Consider the following 11,973-nt stretch of genomic DNA (forward strand, 5'->3'; position numbering starts at 1 on the left):
GCATCTCTAGTAATACAAAATATCAGACACACTAATAAAATCCTTTTAGTTCTACAAGCTCTCTTCTACACTGACAGTGTTCTCCTGTAATGACGCCTCTTCATCCTTTCTCTGCAGGTGAGGCAGCTGCAGGAGAATGCGGCCCAGCTGAGGACCATCTACGCTGGGGAAAAGGCGGAGGCCATCATGGTCAAAGAGCTGGAAGTGATGGAGGCCTGGAAGGAGCTGCTGAGCTCCTGTGAGGCCAGCCGTGTGCAGGTCACCTCAGTCACAGACAAGGTGCAGTTCTTCTCCGTGGTGCGTGAAAACCTCATGTGGATGGAAGGCATCATGGGCCAGATTATATGGGATGAGCCCAGGTAAGACTCCTGCTGCACACCTGCTTACTCTTCAGTGTAGAGCTGTGCATTAAACCCATTGTATACAGTGTGTTGTGCTGGTTGAGGAGCTGCATTCTGTGTTCAGTTAGCTGGAGGTCCCTGTGGTTTTGTGCAGTCCCTATAGAGAGAATTCATTTCCGTGCTGTGTCGAATTAGGCTGCTGTGCCACCTTGACCTAATTTTCAGATGACATCTGGTATTATTATTATGTGTTTGAGGGCTACACATTTTACACTGTTATCACTACTGCTGCATAGTGTATTCCAAATATTAGCAGCTGTTTATGTATATCACCATATGCATTGACATTCTCACTGTGCCACTGATGAAGATTGCATGTGCCCGTCTTTTAAAGGGGTCCAATTAAAATTTGTGTCACATTTTCTTTAATGTTTGGCGAATAATAGATTATTGGATCAACAAAAAGGCTAATTGGTTAATCATTTCATTTTTAAAGCAAACATGACTGACATTCTCTTGTTCCAGTTTCTCCGTTGTGAAGATTTTCTGCTTCAGAATGTGTGTTATGTGATTGCCAACTGAATGTCTTTGGGTTTGGCTTGATAGTTTGACAAAGACAACATTTGAAGACGTAACCCCCGGCTTTAGGAAATTGTAATTTTTAGCCATTTCATACCTTATTTGAGACAATATTCCACAAATCACCTGTCACACATGTCACTTGTCATACATTAATGTTTTCTACAAATTACTATCTAATGATCCCCTTCATAAAAACATTTAAGGAAGCTACCCACATTTCAGTTAATTTCCAGTTGACTCCAAATCCACAATAAGTTGTTTCAAGGTGTGCTTACATTTTCCAGTTCCTTACTCTGAAAGTGGATGCAAAAGGAGAGCCTGTGAGAGCTCACCAAGATGCTGGCCTTTGTAAGTCCAGCTGGTAGAACATATTTATGAAGGCAGAAACAGCTGATCCAATCACTACTCAATTGCAGAAACCACTCGTGTCCAAAGTGGGGTAAAGTCCCACTTGAGGAGTAGAACATTACCCATAGAGCTATTACATTTTCAGCACTCTTTGCTTTGAATAAGACCAGGCCTTTGACGTCTCACTGAGGTCCAAATATATCTATGATTATATTCTACCCATTTGCTTTTGCAATTCCTTAACCAACCCATGTTAAAGACAATATTCTCCCATTGATAAGTTTTCAGATTATATCTCTGTTTAGTTATTTCAATCTAAAACACAAAATTGTTAATTTTACAATAAACTTCACTCGCCTTTGTGAAGCTGGAACAAGCTAACGTCTGTTGGTTTTTGCTTAATAACTATTCACTTTGTTAATTAAATATCAACATTTATGTCCATCAATTGCCTGGCCAGAGAAAATAACATCACTGTAACATGGATCTAATACATATAATGTAAGCAAACCATCTCAGGTTGGAAATCCAGCCTTAATTGCATGTCATCCACAGTTATCTCTAAGACTTCCTGTCCATGTCTCTCCAATATCAGAGATAAAGGAGAAATGCTCAAAAACATATGGAGGCTGTTATTATCGTTGTTATGAAATGTGATGGTAAAATGAAGATAATTATTGTCAAAGAGCGTTGTTGGCTACATCTATGGCCACCTATACCAGAAGGATGTATCCTGTTGTGTGCATGGGAGCATTTCATAGTGTTGTGAGAGGATGGTGAGAGCTGGTTCTGCTGCTGGCTCTAGAATAAAGGCAGGGTCGACAAAGTCATTATTATTCAGCCTCATTCATCATTTTACCACAAGTACTGTACTACAGTATGTCTACTGGTATACCGCTTACAGTTCACATTTTACACTCTGTAGGTTTTTCAGGATTCCTTGATATTGATTGAATTTGAAAAAAAAACGCATATAACCTAAAAACACTCTGAAGCCAGAAGGCTTACAATTTGAACTGGAATATGCTTTGGGATTTTGTTAGAATGTTAAATATATTCATGACCTGCTGTTATAGTAATAGGCTTCTTTAACAACTGTACATTTGTATTGTATTGACCCATTTTGTGTAATGCCTATTTCTTTGGAACAGGTGGCTTGGTTTTGCTTACCATCACTGAGAGTATTCTATAAATTATTATTCTCCCCAGCTCCCGTCAATAAGTGGATTGGTTGAAGAGTCGACAGAATTTCACACAACCAAGAGTTTCTTTGGTGGACTACACACCCCATGATAGTTATTTTTTCTTCATTTATCCTTATGTATCTGTTCTATCCGTCCTCAGAGATCTGACGGCTCTCGAGGTGATGATGAGACAACATCAGGAGCTGAAAGCCAAAGTAGACGGCCGCAGCAAGACCATACAGCAGTGTGCAGACCTGGGCAAGATCCTCATAGCTGCAGGCAACCCTGCATCAGAGGAGGTCAGGCTGACAAACAGCACAACACAAAGAACACATTAAACCCATAAAATGACTTGATTAGGATGCAGGAATATGTTGCTGAGGTAATGACTGCAATCTGTCTGTCACCACAGATACAAGAGAAGCTGGACAGTCTTCTGGCTAAGCAGAGGGATCTTATTGAAAAATGGGACAAACACCAGGAGAAGTTACTGCGCAGTGAGTAACTCACTACAATTACATCAGAGCGGAAGCAGCTCTTAACAAACCACTTATATTATATGGCTCTAACTATAAACGTTTTTCTACCTTGTCCTTTTTTCCATGAAAAATGTATGAAGAATATTGTTCTTGCAAACATTACTGTAATAGTAATATAAACATCTGCTAAGATGGCGCAAACAATTTCTACTGGAGTGTGCGGTGGTGTTGTGGTAACCATGCAGTTGATCTGCTGTCAACTCCAGGGCAGGAACATTTCCAGTTCACCCAGGAGACGGTGAAGGCAGAAGCCTGGCTGAAGGCCAAGGAGCCGCTGATCACCTCCAAGGAGCCAGAGGGAGGAGGAGCCCGGACCCAAACAGACGAGGTTGAGCAACTCATCCTTCGCCACGAGGCCTTCCGCAAGGCTGCTGTCACCTGGAAAGAACGCTTCAGCTCTCTCCGCCAGCTTTCCGCAGTAAGCTTGACTGTAGATAAATGTTTAATCAGTTTGGTGGAGTCACTATTTAATGCTGCTACAGGGGAAAAAATGTGACCTTGGGATCTTATGTTTGCTTTAGCAGGCATGGGGCGCATGCATCGTTATGGGCTTAAATCTGTCTCAGGACGTTGACTGCATGTGGTTTACTGTGTTCTCTGCACCCCATCTGCTTATCATGCTACATTGCTAAGTAGCTAATATAACACTGTTCTTAATTGAGCAAATCATTCCTGATAACTTTTTGTACCCCCATTTTGTTGGACCATCAACCTTTGATGTCTGAGTTTGAATTGGGTTTATGGAGAGCTATTAGTTATTTAGTTAACTCTCTCTTTAGGCTGAGAAGAAAAAAGAGGAGGAGAAAAAGGCAACCCCGCTCTCCAGCCGAAGGATGTTCCCAATATCATGTCTGACTCCCAGTGTTCCCTCAATCAGTGCTACCTCATCTTTCTTGAGGCAGACGGTACAGGTTCATGTAGAACCCAAACCCTTACAGACCAGTCTGGATCTGGGAGCCTCCCCTGCGACACAGAGATTGTCCTCAACCCTAGCTAGTTACAAGCCAGTTATAAATGGATCAGGCTACCATGGATTGGAACAGCAGGGCAGTGGGAAGTTGGCAAGCTCCTCATACCTTGGAATGAACCACCAGGTGCCGGGAGGTGGAAGTGAATCCGCTTTCACTGCACTGACTTCCCAGAATCCTGGAGCAGATACTTACCTTGGGATAAACCATCTACCAACTGCTGGCAGTGCGGAAAGCTCTGGATACTACGGACTGACTACTGGGTGTGTTGGTGGTACGCCAAACCATCTAGGCAGCGGGAGGTTGGGAAATTCAGGTAACATAGCTCAGCATCCAAGCAGTGGGGGTATGGGAAGCCCTGGCTATCTGCCTCAACAGAATATGGGCAGTTCTGGATATTTGGCTCAATCACCAAATATGGGAAGTTCTGGATACTTGGGACATCAGCCTAATCTAGGGAGTACAGGATATTTGGCACAACAGCCTAATTTAGGAAGTACAGGATATTTGGCACCACAGCCTAATTTAGGAAGTACGGGATATTTGGCGCAGCAGCCTAATATGGGTAGTTCTGGGTATTTGGCACAACCGCCTAATTTGGGGAGCACTGGGTATTTGGCACAACAGCCTAACATGGGGAGTTCTGGGTATTTAGCACAACAGCCTAATATGGTGAGTTCTGGATACTTAGCGCAGAATTACCAGAGCAGTGGGGGATTGGGTAGCTCAGGCTTTCTGGCACAAAATAATTACAGCAGTGGAAGCCTGGGCAGTTCTAGTTACCTGGCGCAAAGCGGTGGCATCATGGACCCTAAAATGGCATATGCATGGCAGCATCTGAAAGCTGACTTCATGCAGCCCAGGATCAACCACATCCACAAGGCTGTAAACCCCCTCCTAGAGGCCAGCAGGGCGCAGCGGGAACAGTTTGGGGACATCCCAATGGCCGACATGGTGGGGCCAGAGTCGGGGCTGGAGCTCCTCCACGGCCGCCTCCAGAGGGATCCCCGTGGCAGCCGCTCGGATCCTCAGATGGACCACCTGAGGCGAGAGAGGGAGTACAAGTTGGGTAGACAGACCTCCAGCGAACAAGAGATCCAGGCTAGGCTGAACGAGCTGCCGCTGATTGTGCGTCAGGAGCGCTACCGGAGGCGCCTGGAGAGGCAGTCGTCCAGCGAGCAGGAGGGCAGCGGCAAGCAGAGGCTCCAGAGGCAGGACTCGAGTGACCTGGAGGGCTCTGTTAAGGACGGTTCTGACAAACGCTCAGGGTATGTGAATGAGCCATGCTACACTGAAAAAACTGCAACACTGACTTTAATTAAAGTCAACGTTTCCGTTTTTTCAGTGTGGTGACAGTTAAAGTCAGATGATCTTAACACATTTGCATAGTCAACACTGTGTGGTATGACCCTAAAGATTTGTAGTGTCACATGATGATTGTGTTCGGGTGACACATGTCTGTTGTAACTACAGGGATAAGAGAAATACCATGGCAGAGATTGTTGAACAAGTCCAGGAGAGAGAGGCAGCATCTGTGAGTAAGCTTGCACGGTACATCAAAACAGTGTTGCTCTTTTTTAAATGTTTGTATTGATATGACATTCTCTTCTTTTTCATTCCTCAGGCACGAGGAGATTCTTATCGCCCTGCAAGCAGCCTCTCAGCACCGGTGACTCGTTTTGATGGACGTCCTCGGGCCCGAGACCGCCCCAAACCGAGGAGGAGGCCTCGTCCCAAAGAGCCTGAGGAGACACGGCGTTCTCGCTCAGCTCCAGCTACTGGGGCCCCAACCACACCTCAGCCGCCTTCACACACTGCCCACAACGAAGGCTTCCTCTACCGCAAAAAGGCCACATCATCTGACCTTGAAGCTCAGCAGAGAAGCCCAAACAGGTATAACCAATGTCAACACCAATCAGACGTAGACATTTCATGGAGTCTGGAGATCTGTCTACCCAAGTGTAAGGAAGATAAGAAATGTATCTGCATAAACATATGATTTGAATGTTAGCATGTCCAGCTTACTAGCTTACAACCTACAGTCACCGAGCTTTACTTCCAGGCAATGGAGGGCATTATGAACTATCTAGAGTAATTTGTGGAGTAATGCTATGTTAAAGAAAAGCTGGTCACAACTAAGACATACACTGTTTTGTATTCAATTAAAACTACACTGCAACATCTTGATATCTTCTACATGAATCATTAACTTGTGGAATTATTTAATTGTATTAAGACCCCTTTTACAAGATACTCATTTTAAATGAGTCAGCTGGAAACCTTAAAAGGTTAGCTGGAGACCAGCTCGGTTGGAAGTAGTTTATGCTAATCTGCCAACAACAGCGGACATTCAAACCGACAAATTATCAGTCGTTTGCTATTAAAAAGAAGCCTGCTTTGTCTGGCGTCTTGACAACTTTTTAAAAAGGCCTGGGAATTTCAATGATAATTTTGCTTCCACTATCATTGTGTTTGGAAAATGTGAAGGAAAGTGTACTTCTGTAATAACCTGTACATTGTGTTACTCTGTCAATCTTTCCACTGGCTCATGTCTGAACATGTATTCAATCGTAATCTGTTGATATCTGTTACATGTGTCATCTTCATTTCACAGCAAATCCTGGCTGAACGTGTACTGTGTGTTGAAAGAGGGACAGCTGCTTTTCTACAAGGATGCTAGGCACCTGACTACGACATACAACGAGGAGCCTCCTGTGGAGCTGGCTAACTGCACCTTTGATCCTTCTATGGGATACAAGAAGAAGAAAAATGTCTTCATTCTTCAGTAAGTTATTGTGACACAAATCATGATATTACATTTCAAATTTTAAAATCAAAGCACAGAATATTTACAACTTTACAATATTATTACTATTTTTATTATTCAACCTTAAAACAATGATTACAGTGAATGAGAAACTGATAATCCCTGTTCATTTTTCCTGCAGAATGGCTGATGGTAACAACTTTGCATTCCATGCAAAAGATGAGGTAAGAACATTTGTATTTGAGTCATGTTTAAAAGGGGCAGACATCATGCAGTTTTGTCTCTTAATATAGACCTTATGTTTTCCACATAAGAGAGCCATAAGGAGCCAACAGGAGATAACTACACATCAAGGAAGATACCTAACATAAAGGTTGTTTACATATGTTCAGTAAAGTTAGAGTGAGTCTGGTAATCTTGTTGAAGTCCAATGAAAAGACCAAAACCATGTATGTATTAAAATAACAACAATGATGTATGTATCCAAACCAAAGCCAGATGTATCTTAATGATTGGTGCCATAGAGCTCCTTTGTCAGTGAGCCACACTGTTGCACTCTGTGTCATGTTCCTTTATCACCATGAACACACACACTGTAGCTTATTTATTATTCCTAATTTGCTTATTGGCCTTTTTAACAGAAAAGTATATATTGACAGAGGTGCATACAAATCTACATTGAAACAAAATACTGTGTCACAGTTAATTGTGTTGCTGAGTGACATTTGACTAAAACACAAAATGAAACAGGTTAATAAATAACAACCTCAGAACCTCCAGGTCTGATAAAGGAAGCCAATGTGAGGTACTGTCTTTGCGTTTCGGTCGCCAACAGAAGAAACAGAATTCTTGTTTCTTCCTCATTTCTAAATAAAGTTAAACTGGTTAAACCTAAATTACTTTAAATCAGGGACATTTGATTGGAATATAATGCCTTATTTACTGAGTTGCAGTATCTTGCTGGCGTAATCGCTGTGTTAAAAATGACGTACTGTCATGAGAACATCAGCTTCTTACAAATGATCAAGTTGAGATATTTGTTTCACCCCTAACATATCCTTTAACGTGTCCCCCAGGGGAGAAGCAGAAACAACCGGAGCGCTGTTTAGACATACAAAAGGTCCATTTGCTATGACATAAATGTATAAAAGTCTAATATCTTGACCGTGTCCTATGAGTAAAGAAAGTAAAGATAGCTGTGCATATTTGCTAGAATAGTCTAGTTAGCATTTACAAGTTAGCATCTGACGGAGGCAGACACAACTGCCTGCTTTAGCCATGCTGGGTTTAATATAACGTGATGCTGTGCTCGCAAAGGTGTCCTACATGCCAGAAAACCTTTTCCTCTCCATCTCCCCTTGTGTGGCTGGTGATCTGCCGACCCTCAGAAAGCCTGAGTCGGCCACTTTTAGGAAGTGTTATAACCAGACAGATTTGCTGACAATAACAAAATATAAATGATCGACCGTCTTATCTGTTGAAGGGTTATTATTACCTAACAAAAACCTGCATGTAGAATTGGATTTAGAACAAACCAATTGAAGCAGAATTCATTAGCATACTTCCATTGCACCAAAATACTGGAAAGAAACTCAACCAAAAACATGATGTTCAGTCTCCTCACACTGTGATCTTTACCTTATGCAAATAACTATCAGACATTGCTTTAGTTTGTCTCTTTTTAATTTCCTTTCTTTTTTCTAATTCTCTATAGGAATACAAAAATGTCTCAAAATATGAGCAGAATTTGCAGCATACTGTCATTTTCTTTCAAATATCAGGGAACATTTTCTCTTTATAACCCGTATATGGAACCTGTTGTCCTCAATGTGGTTAGGAACTAGCAAGGCCGGATTAACCATATGGGCACACTGGGCACGTGCCCAGGGGCCCTTGAGCAAGAGAGGGCCCTCAGTGACAAGAGAAAAAAAACCTCACTCATCATACATTGTTTTAAATGAAACTCACGCTCCGCCGCAATGAATAACTCGGCTTTTCTATAGGGTGAAATTAATATATTTTCTAAACAGTCTATGTGTAGGTCTCACTATGTATGCGCTCAACTTTATTACTACGCGTGGCGTATTACCTAGATCTTCTTGAGCCATACACTGTCTTGAGTTCTTATCCATTGTATCCTTGTCTTGTAATTTTTTACTGAAAGGGCAAAAGACTAGACCTATACTTTGGTTGAACTCCCTGCTTTTGACAAATAGGTGTGCGATTGACATGCCAGATTGAATGAAAATGTAAAATATTTGTCACTAATCCGGCCTTGGGAACTAGTCATAGCATTCTCTAAAGTTACAGCAAGCTCCGTTCTTTCCCTACCAATTAAAACCTGCGATCGCACACCCCATGGCGGTGGCTGTGGGTTATTAGGTAGAGTGGTTGTCCACCAATCGAAGGTCAGTGGACAACATGTCAGTGTCCTTGGCATACTCAACCCGATGATGTATAAAAACGTTGATCTGTATTGATGACACTTGAATCCCAAAACATAAAGTGATAACCAGAAGTGAGAATGATTACATAATACAAATGTGTGTCATTTGCTGCTCTCTAAAGGAGGACATGAAGGCTTGGACTTCAAGCATCACCATCTGTATATCTGAATACGAGGAACTGGGCAAGTGGGACAAGCCGGGAACCTCGTCCATGGAACCCGACCACTCGGAGAGGAAGGAGAAGTCGGAGGGGGACGCCGACGCCAGGTCAGAGAGGTCGGAGCTGGCCGAGGGGGAGGAGAGGTCTGAGAAGGAGAGGTCAGAGAAAGGGGACGGCTCTGAGAAGTTAGACACGTCAGAAATCGCCGACAAAATGGAGGGAGGGGCAGGGGGCTCCAGCACTTCTGGAAAGAGCAAATGAGGAGCCCCTTTATGTTATAACATTATTCACTGACGAGATGCGTGGGAGGCGGTGGGTGTGAGGGATGGATGGAGAGCATGTGCAGCTAGGTTTGCTGATCCTCAGTCACAGAGCGGAACACACCGGGTCCTTGGACTGACTATTTTTACTGTGACAGACTAATCTCTCAGCCCCTCCCCTTCACCCAGGCAATACATCAGTGCTTACATTGTGCCACCTGCTGGTAGATAGCAGGTCGGCCCAGACAGACAGACAGACAGACTTCAACAAGTGGTCCCAAGTATAAGTCACTGTCACGTCCCATCGTTGATCGTTTAATCTCTCGGATTCACAGCATCTTTCTGTATGTATCTTTGACTGATAATGTAATGCTCTGTCTAGCTAGACAAACCCCGAGAAGTGGTGAATGATATGTTTCACAATATCAAAAAAGAAAAACAAGTTTTTTGAAGCAATATACTTTTTTTTAAAAGGGAAAAGGAAACAAGAAATAATTGCAAATGTGAACTCCATGATTTGTCACATAAACGTAAGCTTACCCCATGCAGTTGTGAACCTTAGACACTTGACACATCTGTATACTAATCATAAAGACATTTAATCCCATCACATTGCTAGCTTTGAATCATGTTAATATAATGGAATGCTGGTGTTACCCACCTGACTTCATTGGTGTCAATTAATACACAGTTCTACCGTTTATTTTCAGCTTTTGTTTATTATTATTATTATTGTTTGTCCACAATGATCCATGTCAAGAAAAGAGCTTTCCATCAAATTCTAATCCAAGGTGTGTTCAAAGTGGCAATGCTCAAAGTAATACTAAGCCTATGTGACACAATGCTTTTGTATACATGACAAAAATCTGAACATTGCATGAAAAAGTCTATTAGTGCACTGTCAAACTTGCCTTTATTTTTATGTTCTTGAAATAAGTTGGGCAGTATTGAAATTGCAATAATTTAATGTGGCTGGAGGAAAATGTATTTGTCTGACACTGTCTACTTCTGAAAATCCAGAGGTGAGTTTGACAAAATATGTTTGTCTTCTAACCACAATAAGCATGAGAAGAAAAATGGTTGTTTCTTGAGGGGATAGACCAGAGAAGTGACTACTCCTGGATCTGTAACATGAATTAAGAAGCCAAATGGCCCCTCTGCTGTTTGTACTGTATTACTGCGATTTCTTTTCCACAGAATGTACTGATTTCAGCTGTGAAATGTTCAATCACCACAGAGTTGGTGGTGGCCAAAATTGTAAAACCCTGAAGCTGTTCGCTGAGAGTTAAGCCTCTCTGTACCCTGTGTCTTTCATTTGAAGTTCAAACTGATTGGAATCTCTCCGTCAAAGGCAAGTTAAATGTAAAACTGTCATGATTCGAGTCATGAATTGTATATACCTATCTTTGTATGTATACCAATAAATCCTGTGCTCTAATAAAACAATACTCTGAACTGAAATGGGTAAAATTAAAACATTTGTATTAATCCACAAATAAAAACAATCATCACTCAAATATATTATGACGTTTAAATGAAAAATATGCAAATTAGGAGCCACTATTAAATATCATAGTGTATATAAGTACACCAGTATCTAGTTGTATGACACACATTTTACCAGGGAAGAGCAGCAGGACATACTGTAGGTATGCTTGTTGTATTTTTATATACCTATATTTATTCATATCAGATTCAGGAGTTGTCCCAATAAGAGTGTGTACTAATGATTAGAGGGTGTCTCTGTGAGAGGTGTGATTAGAATATGTTACAGACATGAGAAACAGCTGGGCAGTTCAGAAAAAGTACAGTATGCTGTGATCGCAGAGATGAACGGGCATTAGTCCACTTATTATTTGTCATGTATGCCAATTATTTTTTACATATACAAAAACAATTAAAGTATCATTAATGTCAGTAAAATGTAGCCATTTTGACACAGTGTACTTATATTAAAGACATAGGAGGAAACACACAGCAGCTGTGACTTTCTTCATTGTATTTTCCATTCTATCAAACTGCACCTCAAATGTGTACAAAAAAAGACTTCTTCATGGTCTTCCTTTCTATAAAAACTCCAAAAGTATATCTCAGATGCAGCAGTATTTTAATTCACTGACTTGAGGATTGTAGTGTGCTGTATCTGTATTACTGCAGCCTTCAAATGAGTTGAACGACAATATATAAGCTATGTTTTGGTGTGAATGTTATTTCCATTTGCCAGTCACTGTTTGTTTTAACATAAGTGCCATGTCATGCAGTTTGCTGAAACAGTGGTTCAGAAAGAAAAAAAGCTATTGGTTATTGAATCATGAATAAGGACAGCGAGCCTGTCTTTGCAATACATATTTTTATCATTGAAATAGGAGCTATAGTA

The 11,973-nt window shown here is 41.6% G+C and overlaps 1 protein-coding gene across 2 annotated transcripts in view; it reads left to right on the top strand.

The window, feature by feature from the left end:
• sptbn4a (spectrin, beta, non-erythrocytic 4a) overlaps positions 1-11,576 on the top strand; it is a 28,087-nt gene extending 16,511 nt beyond the window's left edge. For both annotated transcript variants that reach the window (XM_010791974.1, XM_010791975.1), the window contains 10 exons: positions 118-359; positions 2,616-2,754; positions 2,868-2,952; positions 3,201-3,412; positions 3,774-5,230; positions 5,436-5,496; positions 5,587-5,855; positions 6,577-6,747; positions 6,911-6,953; positions 9,298-11,576. In XM_010791974.1, coding sequence (XP_010790276.1) covers positions 118-359; positions 2,616-2,754; positions 2,868-2,952; positions 3,201-3,412; positions 3,774-5,230; positions 5,436-5,496; positions 5,587-5,855; positions 6,577-6,747; positions 6,911-6,953; positions 9,298-9,597 — 2,979 coding nt within the window. In that variant the 3' untranslated portion in view covers positions 9,598-11,576. The remainder of the gene's footprint in view (positions 1-117; positions 360-2,615; positions 2,755-2,867; positions 2,953-3,200; positions 3,413-3,773; positions 5,231-5,435; positions 5,497-5,586; positions 5,856-6,576; positions 6,748-6,910; positions 6,954-9,297) is intronic.
• Positions 11,577-11,973: the final 397 nt, after the last annotated feature.

This window comes from Notothenia coriiceps, unplaced genomic scaffold (genome assembly GCF_000735185.1).
Source record: "Notothenia coriiceps isolate Sejong01 unplaced genomic scaffold, NC01 NC01_scaffold00036177, whole genome shotgun sequence".
Lineage (NCBI taxonomy): Eukaryota > Metazoa > Chordata > Actinopteri > Perciformes > Nototheniidae > Notothenia > Notothenia coriiceps.